At 38.6% G+C, this 19,200-nt stretch overlaps 1 protein-coding gene across 10 annotated transcripts in view; it reads left to right on the forward strand.

The window, feature by feature from the left end:
* nhsl1a (NHS-like 1a) overlaps positions 1-18,060 on the forward strand; it is a 128,254-nt gene extending 110,194 nt beyond the window's left edge. For 5 of the 10 annotated variants that reach the window (XM_007239254.4, XM_007239259.3, XM_007239261.4 and 2 more), the window contains exons 3-9: positions 1,255-1,370; positions 2,198-2,269; positions 4,587-4,779; positions 5,326-5,457; positions 7,001-10,312; positions 12,773-12,899; positions 16,014-18,060. In XM_007239254.4, coding sequence (XP_007239316.3) covers positions 1,255-1,370; positions 2,198-2,269; positions 4,587-4,779; positions 5,326-5,457; positions 7,001-10,312; positions 12,773-12,899; positions 16,014-16,614 — 4,553 coding nt within the window. In that variant the 3' untranslated portion in view covers positions 16,615-18,060. Of the gene's footprint in view, positions 1-1,254; positions 1,371-2,197; positions 2,270-4,586; positions 4,780-5,325; positions 5,458-7,000; positions 10,313-12,772; positions 12,900-14,341; positions 14,376-16,013 lie in introns of all 10 variants that reach the window. The other 5 variants (XM_007239257.4, XM_007239262.4, XM_049463630.1 and 2 more) reach the window with 4 other exon arrangements.
* Positions 18,061-19,200: the final 1,140 nt, after the last annotated feature.

Genomic DNA, 19,200 nt, shown 5'->3' on the forward strand with positions numbered 1-19,200 from the left:
AACAGTCATACAGTGCTAGCTATAGGTGGCAAAGTGTGGCCCTCGCAAAGAAATCACTCTTTTTACACTATTAACAAACCCAAAGTAGCTCCACACTTCATAGGTAGAATTCTGAGACCCCTGATTTTTTTAAACGAGGCATTGAGAACTTTGAAAGTGCGTAAGAAGTTTATTAAAAAACACTGTTTATACACAAAGTCCCTTTACGTAGTTCTCTGGGTGCTGCCATCTTGAAATTAAGTCGACTGACAAACACAAACAAATAGGTAGGATAGGGGAACAGATTGCGAAATTAATTCATTAAAAATGCATAAATATTATAGAGATCTTCTCAGCAATTCGTGCATCTCTGAGCGTGCCTCAAGGTACTTAATAACATAAATATTTAAATGTAAAAATTAGCTTGCGCATCACTGTTTATTCACAAATAAGGAAACAAAGTTGTTATGTAAGAAATAAAAGTCTATAATGTAATCGAGAATGGCTCATCCCTAAGTAGTGTACAAGGGTATTAGACGCCTGTAAAAAAAAAACTGCTAGTGGGTATTTACTTAGTAGTAGACTAATTAGGGATGGGTCAATCCAGATTTATTCCATTCTAAACCAATTACAGTATGCAAGTGCTGAGACTATACACATTCTGATGCAAGAGTAAAAATATTGTTTCATTTTGTACATATTTAACGTATATTTCTTATATTATCGCTGTTGTTGTAGGTATTGTGCTTAACGTTACATCATGAGGATTAAACTGATGACACAGAAGCAGACAAAAGGGCAAAATATACTGAATTTAAATGCATTTTAAAGCAGTTTGTTTGCGTCTTTAATGCTGTATATGTACATTTAATTTAAAGGAATATTAAACACAGCAGAGAGAAAAACAACAGCAAGTCAGTTTGTTTACAGCTAATTGGGGATTTAATCCTTAAGTATGACAGACTGTTTTGAAAAGAAAACACAAAGTTGGACACAGTAATAATTCACAACTTCATAGACTCCATGTAGTCTTTAATTTAATATTTGGGAAACGTCTGTGCACAAAATTATGTATAAAATATCGACTGGACAGTCAGTTACCTGCTACTGACTAGTTAAAACATTAGCAAGGGCATTACAAGGATTTTATAACATCTTCTTACATCTACGAAAGGGTGTTACTTTATATAACTGAGCACGGTGGATCCTTTAGATACACTGGTTTCATTGTTTAAAAGCTGCTGACGTGTGTTTTTTGTTATGTTGTTTTTTTAGAGTGTGATAAGCTGAGGAAAGATGGTTTCCGTAGCTCTCAGTACTACTCTCAGGGGCCAGCATTCTCCTCGCCCATCCTGGAGCTGGACCAAGACGAGACAGAGAAGAAGAAAAAGGTAAACACTCAGCCTGTCGCACCTTTATATTCAGCACCTACATTACTGCATGCACATTACAGCTCAGCCAATAGTTTGACAATTTGATAGACAGACAGATAGATAGATTGTTAGTATACAGTGAATAGCCCTATTTTTGAGTAATGTTCTAATCCATATTATGGCAAGAACTACTCAATTAAGTAAAAAAAATATATATAAACTTTAAGTAATGAAGGTCCATCAATCCGAAAGATTTTAAGAACTTTGAAAGTATCCTCAAGTGCAGTTGCATTAAAAAACCCATCAAATGTTATGATGAAACTGGCTCTCATCAGGAAGCAACCCAGATAATTATAGCCAATCTCAATGCTTCACAGGGTATTTTGGTTTGTTTAACACTTTTAAGTTACTACATGATTCATTATGTGTTCCTTTACAGCCTGTATGACTTTACTTTTCATTTACAATGTAGGAAACAATTAAAATAAAAACACTGAATGAAAAACTTTTTACTGGTAGACACATTTTTATTAATCTGGAAAAATAAAATTATTTATTTAGCTATTTATTTATCTAGGTTGTATCTATATAACTATATATATACACATACAATATAGTCTTGTCCACAAGTTATTGTTGTTTCTAACAGGAATCTATGATGTAAAACATTGGTTCACACTGCCCCCTAGTGGAGCATTGTATTAGTGTTATAACACACTGGCAAATACTTTTTTTCTACAGTATTTGTAAACATAAAACATTAACTGAAATGTTTTACAATTGATGTCATTTAGCATATTTCACTGTATTTATATACTTTACGTTTTTCCCCCTTATCAACGCAGTCTAGAGTCCTAGACTGTTTGTCAGAATCCTGCCTCTCTCTCTGCTGTCATTTGAAACCTTGGAGGAAAAAGGTACAGCTGGCTGTGGTGGCACTAGACTGTGGTAGCTCTTTGAGAAAGAGTGGCTCCTCATCCTTACAGACCCTTCTAGCTGCTTCATGCAGTAGCTTAGTCTGTGCTTGTGCTTTCCCTTTTCACTAGTAGTCAGCAGTAGACTTTCACTGTTGCGTTTGTGAAACAGCATTTGTCACTGGAGCACAGTTCCCTTGCATTTAGAACTTATTCCAACAAGTTAAAAATCGCAAATTGACGCAGACTGCTACCCCAAATAACATGCTATATGAATCGTAATGATTTACCATATTTTTCAAACTATAAGGCGCACATAAAATCCTTTAATTTTCCTGAAAATTAGAGCAGCAAAGCCACTACACTGAAATGTAGCATTATACAGGAGTTTCAGTTTCTCCAGTCTGGAGCAGTATTAGCATTACCCGCTATCCGTGCTAAGCGCTAGCTCTTTCGCCGTTCAGAGGAAGTACATCGTACTGTAGTCTGTGTGTTTACCACGTTAAAACAAGCTACGTGGGACAAACCGCTAGCTAATATCGCCCTGGCTTACCGGAACACTTAGATTTACAGATTGCCTGACAGCACTAAACCGTAAGTTTACTAAAATGTGTGTGGATTAATTTCCAGCGCTTGTTTGACTTTTTAAAAGAAAATGTTTGTTTTTTTAAGAATTACAGATTTGTTTACTTAGCTTAGCTTAGCTTAGCTTTACAGGTCTCGCCACTCAGCAGCAAGATCTGCTGAATTAGAAGGAAAACATGGCGACACCCCTGTTCCTTACTAGTGTCGCATAATTCTTATTTATGAAAAAAACATCAGAAAATAGATATTCATTGATAGTGCGCCTAAAAATCTGGTGTGCCTTATAGTGCCAGAAAATATGGCAAGTACACTAGTTCACTTGTTGTCACTTTTAGACTAACATTATTGCATTCAGGTTTTGGCAATCATTATCTTGCACTCAGAAGGAATCAACCAACGGGAATGAAACTTTGTGGGCAGATGTACCAGACTGTAATGGAGTGAGTGGCATGAAGAATGGCAATAGATCATCTTTAGTGGAGAATCTCACTGTTGCATCACACATTCAGAAACCCTGGTGTCAACAAATGAGTGGGGTACAATCTTGAACAATGCTACATCACCTTTGGTCTTCATTATAAGCACTTTGATAGCCTAGGGTCATACTAATGAGATCCTGAAACCAGTGGCTCTACTTTTTCTGAATGCATACTCCAGTGGGTGATATGGTATTAGATAAGTATAATAATGATACTCTTGGTGATATAAAAAAAAAAACTATAAAAAGTGAACAACTGAAATTTTGTAATTTTATTATTGTATACAGTATGGCACAACTAAGATATTTAAAAATACAAGAATTTTATCAGATTTGTAACAAAAGTCAATGATCCAGAATGCCATGATACTAATACTGTACTCCAAATATCTCCATATATCCAGGATTAAAGTACAATTATTATACTAGACAGATATAATCTGTTTCTAGTAGATATATAATAGGAAATGAGAACAGTGTGAATTTTTCTTTTGCTAAAAACAGTAAAAAAAAAAGTAGTACCCTGATGTGATATTTCAGGGTATTATATCGTTCACAATATTTAAAAAATGTTGACCTAACCCCTATTGAAAATGTGTGGGATGTGTGTTGATTGCACGTATTGAACATCCACCCCTACAGCAAAATCTGAAGCAAGTCTGTGAGAATATTAAAGCTGCATGGAATAGATAATGGTATCTAAGGACACCATTAAGAACCTCTACAACCCCATTATTTATGTGTCACAATCATTCAGTATGTGAAGCACAAAAGGGTTAACCAACAATTTTAAGTCCTAATGGTAACCCTTATGTTCCTTCTTAATGAATATTATTCCAATAGCAATCCAACTCTTCCTTCTAGGTGCAACTATTACTATTTCGCAGCAGTTCCTTTCATGCAGAGTGTACATTAAACATTGCGTATGGTACATTACAACAGATATACATTGCATTAAAACAAGAACAGAGTGAACTCTGTGCTGTGGTGGTAAACAACCTCTCTAACAGTGAGCTCAAATTAGCCTGAATAATTTACAAGCCTATGCTAGAGCATTCTGAGCTCAGAAATTTTTCATTCACAGTTTAGTGCCTGGAGCAAACAGACAAACAGAGTTGTGGAGAGTTCAGTTCTTCTGCTTTTTAGCCTTTCAACTGGGAAACTGGGGAAATGACCAAGTATGATGCAATTCCCCTCCCTGGAATTAGGCTGCGTCCTATTCTCTCCTATAAGTCAGAGTGTGTGTGTTGCGTTCAGTCTTCAGACTCGTCAGCCGAAGAGGAGAAACTCGTGTACTCGGTGGGCCCTCAGACGCCATTACTGGAAAACAGCGGTGACATAAACTCCCAGAGCTGCTGGAGTAAGAGTCAACCCTTACCAACGCCTGAAGAGAAAATGAGGCAGCAGGCCAAGTCTGTGGCCACCGACATCATACCCATCAACATCACAGGTACTCCTTCCTCTTTTCTTAAGCCCTGTCTTGTTTCTCAGTGATAAAACTCTTGCATACGGACTGCAATAAAAAAAAAACAGGAGGACCAGTAACTTTTTTGGCTTTCTCGGTCACATGACATCGCATTGTCACGTGTTATCAGGTTTTGCACAAGGATCACAATGTTTTGTTTACATGGATCTCCGTGGAAACGTGCACTCAAAGTGTAATTGCGGTGCATAGCAGTGGACAAATTTTATTAAATTCGAGGTGCGTCCGGACGGGACTAAAATTACCAAAGGACCACAGAGTTCAGCGAAAAACAGCAGGTAATTCAGCCTGTCATTTCTCAGATGATGTCTGGGTAAAAACACATCCATGATCGTTTTAGATGGGAATAAAATCACAGAGGACCCCCCCATAAGAGAAAATGACCCCAGGACCCCCTGAGAAATTAATCCCGTCCAGATAGGGCTTTAGTTGTTTGTTAAAGAGACATGCATATTTTTTCTGTTCAAAATGAACATAAGCATTTTTGTCTTTTGTCTTAAAATCTACTTACAGGTGAGAGTTTTGACCGGCAGGCGAGCTTTCGTCGCACTTTAAGCAACACTGACACAGTAATACGGAGATCAAAGAAGGTCAAACGAAGAAAGACTATAACAGGAGTTCCAGACGACGTCCAAAGTGAATTAGGTATGGTTTTATATTTTATGATTTATATTGATTCAGATTTTTTTTTAGTTTAGTTTATTTTGATTTTAGAAAATGTATACACACATACAAAATAAATACAAATAAACAATAAATAATAATAATAAAAAAAAAAAGTCTTGCGTTTAAACAAATCAATACAGACCGAAAAAATAGCCTGAAGCTTTTGCTTATTGTTAAAAAAATAGGCAAAGAATAAAAATAAAAGAAAAATCATCAGAAGGTCACAATTTTATTAAAATTTCATAAAAAGATCATTCCTCAGTTTTATACTTGATATTTTAGCTTATAGCAGATACTTTAGCTGTTCATTTAATAACTACCAAAATAATTAACACAAAATATTTTTCAATGACTTAAAAGATTAAAAGAAAAGATTAAGCCATATTCATACAAAGTTTTACACATATCCTGTACATATTTTCCAGTAATTATCCAGTAATTTCCAGTAATAATAAGAGTTGTATATGATATTATACATGGCACATCTGTCCATTAATTATTTCTTCCAGAATCTTCCTATTTAAAAAGAGTTTATCCTGCTTTTATTGGAGTAACTACCTAAAATGATTTTTTGAGGACTAGATTTTGGAGTATGTCTGTGGGAATTTGATTGCATTCAGGTACAAAAGCTTTAATTAAAAGTGTTTGGCAAACAAGTCAGTAATACTTTAAACTTAGTTTTTAATTTAAATAAACATATAGGCCCCTTGTATTGTACTGTGCCTGCATTTAAAGATATTTGCAATGAAGTGGAAAATAAATAATGATAAATTATTTTTTGTTTAAACTATTTTAGAATTTTTGCCATAATATCATTTGGTGTTAATTACTATGATTGCACAATCTAAATTCCAATGTCTTTGACAAATAATGAATAATTGTATAGCACTGCAATTTCACTGTGAATTTTCCCATTCACTTACAAATTCAGTATCAGTCGATCTATTAAGTGTTTTAATTTACTATTGTTGTTTATGCATCATATGAAAAAGTGTGTTCTAGTTATGCATGACATGTTAGCATAATATCTTATGCATCACAAACTAGACTGTATGAACAGTGATAAGTGTTGGGACACCTGCTAATTATTTTTTTCTTTCGAAATATTAAGAATTTTAAAGATTTTAACCTTGTTTAGTTGAAGTGACTGTCTGTATTGACCAGGGAAGGCTTTATACTAGACTTTATTACGTTTTGGAGGGAGCACCATCATTCCAGAGAACACAGTTCTGCTACTTAACAGCTCAATACTGAGGGGATTAATGTCCCTCTAGTCCACACCAGATTTATGTTTATATGCTCCAGAAAGAAGTTTTATTCTACTATATTGCTCTATAGTAATTAGGTCAGCTGTGTATGTATGTGTGCACTTTCACATCTTAAAGTAGCTAAATGCATTTATTAGAAGTGGTGTCTACAAACATTTGGACATATACTGTGTTCTGATACTTAATCTGTTGATCTGAAATGATGTAAGTTGGCAAATTTTAACACTTTCATTTGCCTGTTTTATTGCCGACAGCAGCTAAAGGACAAAATGACATCAGAACTCACTCCGTCTACATGGGAGGCCAGTTCTCCACCATTGGGCATGAAGGAAGTGCCAACTCCACTCTGAAACACTCTGGTTGCCAGACAGAAGAAGTCAAAACTGTACCCCCCTCAATGCGCAGGATCCGAGCACAGCGCGGTTGTGGCATCGCCGCTCAAATGGCCAATATCTCCATCTGCACCGCGGGCAGCACCTCCTGCATGAGTGATTGCAGTGGAGCAGTCTACAGTCCTCTGCGGAACGGCAGCGATCAGGGCTTTCACAGTCTGCCTCGCCAAGGTGCTCAAATCTCCCTTCAAAGGCATGAGGCCAGGTACACCAGTACCCCCTCAAAGGTGGTAAATGGCTCCACAAACTCCTTGCCCTACCAGGGTACCTACCAGGTGCAGCCTGCAAGCCCATCTTCATGGCACATGTTTAGTGATTCCAGTAATAATGAATTAATGAGCCCGAAGGCTGCAGAATTCCAGGGTTTCCCGAATGGACAGTACAGTGCAACCCCAGGTTATATGGTTACCAGTCACAATAACAGCCCAGCCCCTTTCAATCCCAATGGTGCTATGCAGAATTTCAGTGACCTTAGCTCTGTCCACTCAGCACAAAGCTTTGACACGGTAGAGACACTACAATCTGTGCCATCTGGTCCCTCAGACCACCCCTTCAGCACTGCCGGTACCATTTCTGCTGGCTCCTCTCGCTGCCAGTCTCCCGCCTCCCTGCACACAACCACCCATACAGAAACTGAGTCCCAGTGCAGCACCCTTAATGGAAGCAACTGCAACAGTCCCGGAGGTGTACGCAGAGACTCCAACTTCTCCGAAAGCAGCACTCAAAGCTGCAGTACTCTTACCATCGACCAATGGACATATGAAAGACCTCCAAAGAGCCAACATACCTCAAGCTGTAGCTCTCCTGTCAGCCATGTCTATAACAGTATGGGACGTTCCCCAACCAAGACAGACTCCAGCTCTTTGTTTTCCATTGATACCGAGGGGTATTACACCTCTATGCACATGGACTCGGGTATAAAATCACATAGTCACGGTGCCATTAACAGAGCAGGCAATTCAAGACACAATATGTACGACTGCAGGGACCACCACAGTCAAGGTGACAGTGTAAGCCTTCACAGCAACCGATCCCTGACTCGTAGCATTTCCCTGCGAAAAGCTAAGAAACCTCCACTCCCTCCAAAAAGGACAGACTCTTTGCGGCGCAAGCCTCACCGAAAGCCCCACCAGAGTGAGACAGTCCTTAACGAGAAAATGATCACCAATCTCCAGGAGTCCCTGAAGAACAACACCACATCACCCTCAGGCCAAAGCCCTTGTGAAGGGTTTGAGGATCCTTGGGTTTTGCGCCCCAGGAGCCAGAGCACGGTGAGTGCAGCAAGCAGTGGCATGTCAGCACCAGCGACTGTGTGTCCAGTCACACCTACATACAGTGACAGCAGCAGTCAGCGCTCAGAATATGCTGAATCGTGGGACTTTTACATGGATTTCCCTCGTTCGCACTCTGATCAAGGTCCATCCTCCCCAAATGCAAGGTCTGTGACCACTGGAGAGAACGCAAGAGGCTTTACCAATGGATTTCCTTCAGATAACTGCAACAGAACGAAGCTAAAGCTAAATATAGTAACATCACCAGACAAGGTCAATCATGTGACTTCACCATCCAGTGGATATTCAAGTCAGTCAATTACCCCAACTACAGGAACCCCAGTAACATATGTTCTGAGAGCCAAGTCTCCAGCAGGAAGGCCTAAACCGAAAGTCCCAGAGAGGAAGTCCTCCCTACGGTCCTCAGTTTCTTCTTCAACTACATCCCTGTCTTCAAACACCTCAGATTCCTACAAGAACCTTCCGACTCCTCCTCCCTTACCTTCAACCTTGCCTGGTCTTGCCACTCGTCAGTGTGCTCAAACTGTTTCAAGCTGCCCTATGTCCAACTCTGTCAATGCTGCATCAAGTATTTCCTTAACTTCCCCATCACCTCCTCCTTCTCCTCTGGCTATAAATTGCACCCTTGAGAACAAGCAAAGCTTTCCCCCACTGTCGCCCACATCAACAGAGCAATATAGCAGAGAATCCAATAGTGTTTCACCTAGTTTTCCTCCACCTCCTTCTGAGAGCTCAAATTCTCTAATAGAAGAAGAAGATGACGATGCAGAGAGCCCTCCATCATCACCACCACCACTTCCACCTCCTCCACCTCCTCCTCCTCTTTCTCGCATATTGCCCTCTTATGACCATACGCCACCTTCTCCACCACCATTACCTGGGATGGGGCTTCATTCAGAAACAATTTTAAAAACAGTGAATTCCCTTACAGCCGTGGAATCCAAGGAAAGTGCAGTGGAACCCAACTTTAAACAACCAGAAGTAAGAAGGAGACTGCAAAAACCACGAATCACTGCCCAAGCTCTTCAGTTAGTGCAGCTCAAACCTATAAAGCTCATGAAGTTGGAAAATATTTTCACAGATATTATTACACCAACAGTACGCACTTCACAGGACCAAGCACCATTGCCGGATTTTGAGCCTTGCTCAGATAAACCTGCTGAAATTGAGAATCTGGAAGGTACCACAACTCCTGATTCTGCCAGTCCATTCGAAAGTGAAATTGACACCCCTGAGACTCCAGAGAAAGAGTTCACACATTACATGCTACACTCACAGGCACAGTCTGCTCCCGCTAAACCAGTATGCAGAACTTACTCTGTTGAGTTTCTGCTTGATGCTGAATCTGTCAGTGCACCTGTCAACCTTCAACAGTCGTCAGCTCCTCCCATGACATCTCAGAGCCTTCTCCAGAAGCAGAAGCCTCCCGTATCACCCAAAAAGCCAGGTCTTGCCCTGATTATGCCACCTACTTTACAAAAACCCATTTTCAATAGTGTTGAGGATGTTGAGGTAAATGGTCCAGATGCTGTGGTACCTCCATCAGAACCAGAGGCACTAAACAGCGCACCCTTAAAGGAATTGGATAACCTGCAGACAATTTCTTCACAACTGGAAGCAGAAGCTGAGAGTGAATCTGGCAATTCTACTCCTGTGGGCTCAAGAAGAATCTCTCTCAGCAGTGAGTTCTCCTCAGACAGTCTGAATGACCCTCAGTTTACTGCCTTCATTTTCACTGACCAGGACCTCGGTTTGAGCGATGCTGACCTCGGACTAAGTGATAAGGACCTTGGACTAAGCGATGATAAAGGGATTTCAGACGATGGTTCAAGCAGCAGCTCAGGATCCATCAGTTTTAAAGAGGATGAGAATGAAGACAATGGTGAGATACTCTTTTAACTATATTTACATCAGCTGCTATTGTGTTTAGATGGGATGTACACATGCAAAATGTCAAGGGATAGCAAGCAGTATGTAATTGAACATTTTAGTGTGTTACCTCAGGAAATTGCTTGGGAACATACATATCTGTATAACTTGGAAGGTGTTATCTTGTGAGTGAGAGTGAATAATGGCCATTGTTCCCTTGGCAAGGTAATGTAATGTGAATGAAATATCAGCATGATAGTAGGTGCCAGATGGATGGGACATTTAATTTTCTTAATTTAAGTTTTGTGGACATTTGATTTTAATGAGTGTGACCTGTGGCATCGGGCTAGAATTGTTTTACACAAACAAAAAAAGGAGCTTTTTCAGAAATCACATATAAATTCAATACAGGAGATCCCACACAATTTTTTAACAGGATGGAAAATGCTAAATGATACTGCAGTAGAAATTTAGCTTATGGCTACAGGAATGAGGTTGCATTCATTAGAATTCATAGAATAATTTGATGCATAATTATATAAGCCTGTGAGGAAAGCAACTCATTAAGTAAGACATGCATTAGTTCCTTTATACTCACAGATACTAATTTTGAGAGAGCACGTAAGTCTGCCAATAACAAACAGTTTGGAGTTTGAAAAAAAGAAATCTTAATATAATTAAATATAATAATTAAATGTAGTTAATGTATGTGGAAATTGTTATTACAACACAATTTATTTATGTTTAGATATTTTTAAGTAGGGGTGCACTGAAATAAATTGCTTGTCCAGAACCAAACAAAATGAAACCTATGAGCGAAGGCCAGATACCGAATAACAAACAGATTTACAGATTTTTACAGGTTTTGTGCACCAATGATTAAATTACATAGCTTGCATGTATTTTTCAGGGAGAAAGCAAGTACTGTTGCTATTGTTGAACAACATCTCATCAGACAAGCCAACAATAGATTACATTCACTTCAGCAGTGCTATTCTAGGTGCACATTTAGCTGGCTAGTTTCCTAAGCAGTGTAATATTAATCAGCAGTTTTTACCTTGGTGGGTAATTATACCGATGTCCAAAAAAAATAAAAATAATGGGGAAACAGCATATTTTTTGGAAATGAGCAGGTGAATTTATTCCACTTCCTGATTGTAAATGGTTAGCACTGAAAATAATGGGCATTGCTAAACTGGTCTTTGTCTGAAGAAGAGATCTGCTGCAACTGGACAATTTAAGTAATAAATAGCACTTTTTAGTTATAAAATATATGCACTTCATTTATTTTTAAAACTTTATTTATTTTTTGCTATTGCTAATTAATGAGTTAATTAATAGTAAATAAATAGTAATTGCAGAAGTTGCCATTAACTATTGTTTGTTTAATTTTTTTTATTTTCTTTAAAAAATAAACCTTTTAAAAACCTAATAATCGACGTGGCAATGTGACGAAAAAACAACAAAAAACAGAAAAAAAATACTACTAAATTTTCCAAAACATTTAAAGGGCCCTAATTTGGCTAACAACCTCTAGTACTAGTACTATCTAGTGCTATTCTAATAATATATTTACAAAATTGGTTTTACTCAATATATAAATTGAAATTTCATTTTCATGCATGGGATTAGGTATTAAACTTATACCAAGTCTGAAAAGTGATGCCGAATGCTTTATTTCCTTTCATTTTGAATTTGATTTTGATTTAATTGGTCAAACATTGAAAGTGTTATTTTTGGCTGAAATAGTTGCCAAATAATAAGTGCATTTGTACTTTTAAGCCACTTTATCTAGTGAAATTGTTTTCTTTCATTAGCTTCTGTCGATTTTTGATTCATCAATCATATTTTATATAGCTTTATTAAAGCACATTTATCATAGTGAATGCTCTTTTCTAATACACAAAGGCATGGCTCAGTTTGGTGAAATTAATTGCATAAATGGATGTTTTTGTCCATTTTGTTGAGCGTTTTAGGCCCATTAGCTAATTGTGCTGCTGTCTGTTTAACCAGATAGGTTGTAGGCAAGTAAGCTTCTCTCTCTCATCACCTCCTCCTCCTCCCTGCAGCAAGTGATGACACTGTGAAATCCCTGTCATCACCTCCCCCACAGTTACTACTGGCTTTTTGCGTAGTGTCCTACTGCAGGAGGACCATAGTCTTCCAAAAGCATTTGATCAGATGTGTTATCAGTGACACTTGGTGTCTCTGCGAGAGGCAGAGCGTGAACGAATGCAGAATTACAGTGTAAAGCTGTCTGCTGCTGTGTATCTGAGTATAATGCAGATGCTGTGAGGCAGCAGCAGCAGTAGCAGCAGCAGGGTGTGAATAATTAAAGGAGCTAGAAATATACATAGTGAAGCAGTTTTTAGACCTCCCTGCATTTCAGCCTCAGCTTTGGTGTGGGAATGTTTGTTTTGAGGTCCTGTAAATGAACAGTAAGAAGGATGTGCGTGTTGTGTTTGTGCCCTAGGTGCAGAGTTTGACTCCAGCACAGATATCTCCTCTACAACTTCCAGTCCCAACGAAGAAACTGTGGAGGAGATGGTGACGCCTGCTCGTCCACGTACTACAGAGGACCTCTTTGCAGCTATTCACAGGTATTCTGATCTCTGACTATTTGAAAACCTAATCCTTTTTATTGATCCTCTAGGTGGGGTAATATTCTGTTTTACCCTCAGTCCCTTAATTTAACTGCATGAACAAAATGTTCTACGTTTAATGTTTAGAAAGGATTTAAATTTTAAGTGTTCTTTTTTAACCATTTTGTAAGCCAACAAAACATGCAATTTAAACGCAGATCCCCAAACTTGCACTATGGTTTTAAAGGTTGTAAACAATGAATGTTTGAAAATGAAAAATTACAGTATTTTTCGCACTATACGACTCATCAGACTTTAAGGTGCACTAAACAATAAACATCTATTTTCTGGTCTATTTTCATACATAGATGCACCGGATTATAAGCGCATTATGCGACACTATTAAGGAACAGGGGTGTCACCATGTTTTCCTTTAAAGTCAGCAAGTCTCGCCACTGAATTAACAAACTAATTAATTAATTAAACAACACTGTAATTCTTATAAATACATTTTCTTTTAAAGTGAAACAAGTGCTGAACATTAATCTACACAGATTTCTCTCCTGAAAACTGTTTATTTGGGTGAGTAAAGTGCTTCTGTTTATTTACAGTACGCTTAGATACTAAAGGCAGCATTAGCATTAGCAGCTAACCACTAGCTCTAGTCGCGGTAAGTGGCTAATGCCTCCCGACAGCGCTGTACTAAGGAACCCTGAGTGTTCCGGTAAGCCAGCGCAATATTAGCTAGCGATTTATCCCACGTAGCTTGTTTAAACATGGTAAACAAACAGACTACAGGCTGATAATACTCAACTCTGAACGGCAAAAGAGTTAGCACTGTGGTTAGCGGCTAATGCTAGTATTGCGCCAGTATCGGTGCTGAAGAACTAAACTGAAACTCCTTTATAACGCTGTACTTCAGTGGAGTGCTTTACTGCTTCTTACAATCTGACTGGTAAAATTCATACACAAGATACACCAGATTAAAAGGCACACTTACGATTTTTGGGAAAGTTAAAGGCACATTTACGAATTTTGTGAAAATTATAGGATTTAAATGCGCCTTATAGTGCGAAAATTATGGCAAGTGTTCTGAATACAGTGTCATGTTTGGGAATCTTTGTACAACATTTCTGTTACTGTATTTTTATACAGCTACACTGTTTACTAGTATGCACTAAAATAACAATACAGTAAGATTATGAATGGTATGTGGGTGTCTAGTAATTGAGAACTAAAATTTTTGTTTGTCCACAAATATAATGCTTTTTACTGTCCTATTATATTTATAACCTCTGTATAAAATGTATATATTATTCATATATTAGTATTTAACATGTTGGTGTAATGATACGTATGGTAGCATAAGCGTGTTGTCTGAAAAAGAGAACACTCAGTGCTAGATTGCTGTTCTGTGTGTCTTGACGGATTTTCTAAATTCACATGACCTTCTGGAGCAGTTTGCGCAGGCAGAACTTCAACATCCAATTACAGGTGTGAAGTGGACTGGCAAGTCACTGTGTCACTGGCTGGTGGTGTGCCCCCTGTAGTGTAGTACAGCCTGTGGAATCCGGTAGTTTCCTGAACAGATTAAATACGCTATGTTTTCCTCACTGTAATCTCCTTTGAATCCCAAAGCTGTGTTTCACTGTGTTCGTGATGTAGTTTCCTACTGGCCCAACCAGAATCCCATATGGTCACTAGATAAAAGAGATGCATTGCCTGCACATAAGACATGAAAACAGGGCTATCTTATTTTATTATTATGCTGTTAAAAGCTCATGTAATGGCAATAAAAGAGCATTAAACAGTGGTAAAGCCACAGCCATGGAACATTTAGAGCAGTTTTATTCACAGCCGTCACCATTAATGTTTATAAATCAAAGTTTAGTGCCTCGCGTGGCAGTCCCTGCTGGCTGTTTCTCAAGGGAAAGAGGGCAGATATAAAGTATTTTTCAAACAGAATTGCGTGCAGTGGAGAAGAAAATGATTACGCAGTAAAATATTGAAAGTTATAAACATGATTATTTTATTGCATTTCAGGCAATTTTAAATATATTTTGGTTGGGTCTGTCACATATCCTTCAAAAGTAATGATGCACATTACTTCAAAATCAGAAAATCAGTTAGCAATTAAGCAGTAAGCATATATGTGCTCAGTAAAATAAATCAGTAATATATAATATTAATACACAAGGTAGTGGTTTTACATAACTGTGTTGATTAAAACATTTCTACAGCTTTCCTCATGGAAATCTAGTATTATTATAGAATGAATTATTATCATCATATCAACATCTGGTTTGGTAATTCAATTAATAATGTAAAGTCAGATGGCTGGAGCATCACAAGATCTCAATTACTTTCTTCTAAATGAGAAATTATCATGACTAATTATTGTATTTAAGTTTACCTACATCTGTCCTAATATGATCTGGCATTTTAAAAACGTTTTGAGGCTTGAATGCCCAAAACATATGCATTGTACTTTATATGTCAGCATTCCTGTCTTTTTTTTTACCGTTTTTCTCTCTGACAAAAAAAAATGGGATGTTGAGACCATTTCCAATCCCATTTCTCGTTTGTACCCCTACTGCTTGTTTTAATTTAAAGTGAAACGTGAAGGCTAGCTAGCTAGCTAGCTAGCTACTGACTACAATGGGGACTACTAGTGATCATTTTTATGCTTTAAATATGGTTAAAAAGAGGATTTTTATCAAGGAAAATGCTCAAATTTGTGGGTTTCTTTGGTCGCTTTATCCCTCTGTTAAGAGTGTGTCAAAAATCTCAATTTGAAGGGTCATGTAGCCCTCCAACATAAGAATCGTGACACCCTACCCTTAATTATGCAGCACCAATATGACTGGGCCCAAGTCCCAACTTAATTAATAGGTGCCCAAAGGTTTGCATAGGCCACGTTAGTTATATTAATTTTTTATTTATTATTTTATGAAAGACAGAATAAGCCGAACAGATTGTCTATTCAAATTCAAATTTTGAATGTTTTTTCCCATTTTACGTCCAAATTGTGATACAAACTGAACCGTGACTATTGTGTACCATAACACTTTTTTAGTATTTTTAGATTAAGGCTGATCTGTTAAAGTAAACAATATTTTCTTCACCTTTCAGGTCAAAGAGGAAAGTTTTGGGCCGTGGCGATTCTGAAGAAGAGCGCTCCCGCATCTTTCCCCCTTCCCCACCAGTCACCCCTACCGGTTTGTGCCCCAGCCTGCCCTCTCTGTCACGCCAGAGCGGCTTCATTCAGCGCAACCTGCGCCGCTCCGCCACCAGCAACGACAGCTTTAAAGCCCTGCTTCTGAAGAAGGGCAGCCGCACCGATCCAGGCTTCCGCATGTCTGCCACAGAGATACTAAAATGCACCGACCCGCGTCTCCAGAGGGCAGGCATGGAGCCCTCGGATCTTGACGACCCTTGCACCTCCCCGGGCCGTAGCAGGAGGGCGGCTGAGGAGTGGGCGCGGGCCGAAGGCGCCTTGCCTCGACTCTCGCCCAGCATGATGTCCTCCAAGTATGGCCGCTCGAGCACACCGCCCTCTGCCGCCAGCAGCCGGTATAACAGTCGCAGTCGCATCCTCTGTGGACCAATGACTGCGATCTGTGAGAAAGAAGGGGAACTGGCAGAGTCGGTGGACTGCTGCCTCACTGCAGAGATTCCCTTCCCGATGTCTCTGACCTCCAGCGGCACAGTGTGCGCCCAAGGCAGCACTTAGAGGAGAGACGCACGCTCTCCTCGCCTGGAGAGTTTTTCACACTTCAACAGCCAAAGAAAAATGGCTGCCTTGCTGCTCGACTTCAGCAACATCAAAAAAAAGAGAGAGACCCTTGAGCAAAAAAAAAAAAGTCTTGCTCGATGTAAAAGCTTGTGCTGGCCCAGAAGTGACACGAGAGAGATGCAGGAAGGTGGAGGTGGACTGGAACACCTTAAATAATATAATAACCACCATAATAATTGTTTTCTTCATAGGAGAAGATTTAGCCTAAGTCTAAATCTTCCAGAAGATTAACCATTTTTCGTCATTCGTCAGTTCTTTCTTTCTCTTTTTGCAGGATAGGAAATGCAGAATAAGTGTAGTTTTCATTTTGCCGTGCGAAGGACTTTGAAGTAGGAACATGAATGAGGGTTTGTTGAGATGGATGGATGATTTGTGCCTCCTTGTCAAAGTAAAGATAGCACTTACTGACTAACAACTGACTATACAAGACCAAGCAATCCAGCACAATCATGCATGAACTTGGGGTCAAGGAGAGAATACAGCCCAGCCAACATGCTCTTATGGGTGGAACGTAGGCTAGGTGGGTTCCAAGTGTGTATTAGACCCAAGTTTAAGCCCTCCTAGTCTTATCAGTGAATTTTATGGGCATCCATATGCGGGGCCAACGCAAAACCTGTGGACGAAACCTTCTGGTATCCTGTCTACCCATAAAGGTCCTTCACGAGCATGTTATATAGTGATTATGGTCTAGAATTGCAACAGGATGTGTGTTGAAATGGGCGATGTACTGAACTGTACTGGAAGTGTAATGTGAAGTTGCTGAGGAATGTATGCGGAGACGTTGAAACAGAAGTGATGGAGTAAAGTGGAACTTTATTGGAGGTAATTTAGAGAGACTGTAGTTTTGCACTAACTTTCTAATGCTAATTTCAGTTGTACTGTGTCCAACAATCGTAACTTAGAGGACTACGTATTGTTACACCTCTGACCATCATGAGATTGAAGTGTTTTTTTAGTAGCAGACTGTTAACAAAAAAAATACTTTAAATACTTTTTTTATACCAAAGAAGGCATGGAATGATATCCCTTATATAACAACACAATCTTCTACTTTACCAATGTAAAGGTATTAAATACTATATATTCCATAGTCAGTGCATATTCAGTTTCTATTCTATGCTTTTGTTAAATAAAAATATAAATATATAAAATATAAATATACATATATATGCCCCCTTATCCCTGTGACTGTTCCTCGGTCAGAGTTTATACAAGTGATGTTTCTTTGGAGGTACTGTATAGCCTATTATGACCTAATACAAGGAGCACTTGAATATTCTTGCTAAGTTACTGTATTTTCAGTAAGTAGTGTGGGAGTAGAGAAGTGAAGACTGCTGACAATAAGACCCTGCAATCTCAGCAATAAAATGAGCTTTTAATCATTGAGTGATTGTTTTTGTCTTAAACTGTAAACTAGTTTACTTCATTTACTTATCAGTATAAACAAGCTACATGGGACAAACCGCTAGCTAATTTTGCCCTTGCATACCGGAACACTCAGGTAACTCAGTGTAGCGCTGTTGGGGAGCGTTTGCTAGCGCTACTAATGCTAATGCTGCTGCACCCAGCTCAAGTGAATATCTGGAAATTTAAACTCACTGTAAATAAACAGAAGCGCTTTACTCACCCAAATAAACAGTTTTTACGAGAGAAATCTGTGTTGATTAATATCCAGCGCTTGTTTGACTTTAATAGGATTTTTTTTTTTTTTAGGAATTACAGTTTTGTTTATTAGCTTAGCTTTACTTTACTTAATTAATCTACCCCCCACCACCAGTAGTGAGATCTGCTGAATAAGAAGGAAAACATGGCAATACCCCTGTTCTTTGCTAGTGTCACATTATGAGCCTTACAATCCAGTACACAGATCTCTATTAGACATAACGTTGTAGATGAAACATACTTTGTAACATTTTTAGCATATTCGCATTAACATATTTTTTGTGTTTTGCACAATGTTAGAGTGAAAAATAAAGAAACACCATGCAAACCTTTGGGCAATCCAAAAAAATGGGGTCCAAATATATGGGGACACCACTTTTGATGACACATATAGCTACTTTACAGCTAAGTTACACCTATTGCTATTTCAGTGCCTCTTTGCTAGCTAAATGTGTGAGAGCAGTGTTTCCTTTTAAGTCTTCAAGTAGGGAAAACCTGAAGCAAAAATGCTAATATTCTTATAATTTACATAAAGACTTTCTAGTGGTGATGACACAGCTGCTGCACCCTCCCTTGGCCATATTTAGCCATTTTTTAAAACACAGAGCAATTCAGTAGAAACTAATCTGTCTGTTCAGATAGAGGTAAAAAGACTGGACTTTACCTGCTGTGTGAACTATTTAGCATAAGGGCTGGATGGGTCCCGCTTTGGGCCTGTGTTGTAGGCAGTAGTACAGGGAGCATTTTACTGCTAGAAGAAAATAAATTAATGAAAAGTAACAGTAAGCAGTAATTTCTGGAAGCAAACTTAACATCTAAAAAGGTGAAGGTAAAAGAAGGACAGCTGATTAATTAACACAA

This window comes from Astyanax mexicanus, chromosome 14 (genome assembly GCF_023375975.1).
Source record: "Astyanax mexicanus isolate ESR-SI-001 chromosome 14, AstMex3_surface, whole genome shotgun sequence".
Lineage (NCBI taxonomy): Eukaryota > Metazoa > Chordata > Actinopteri > Characiformes > Acestrorhamphidae > Astyanax > Astyanax mexicanus.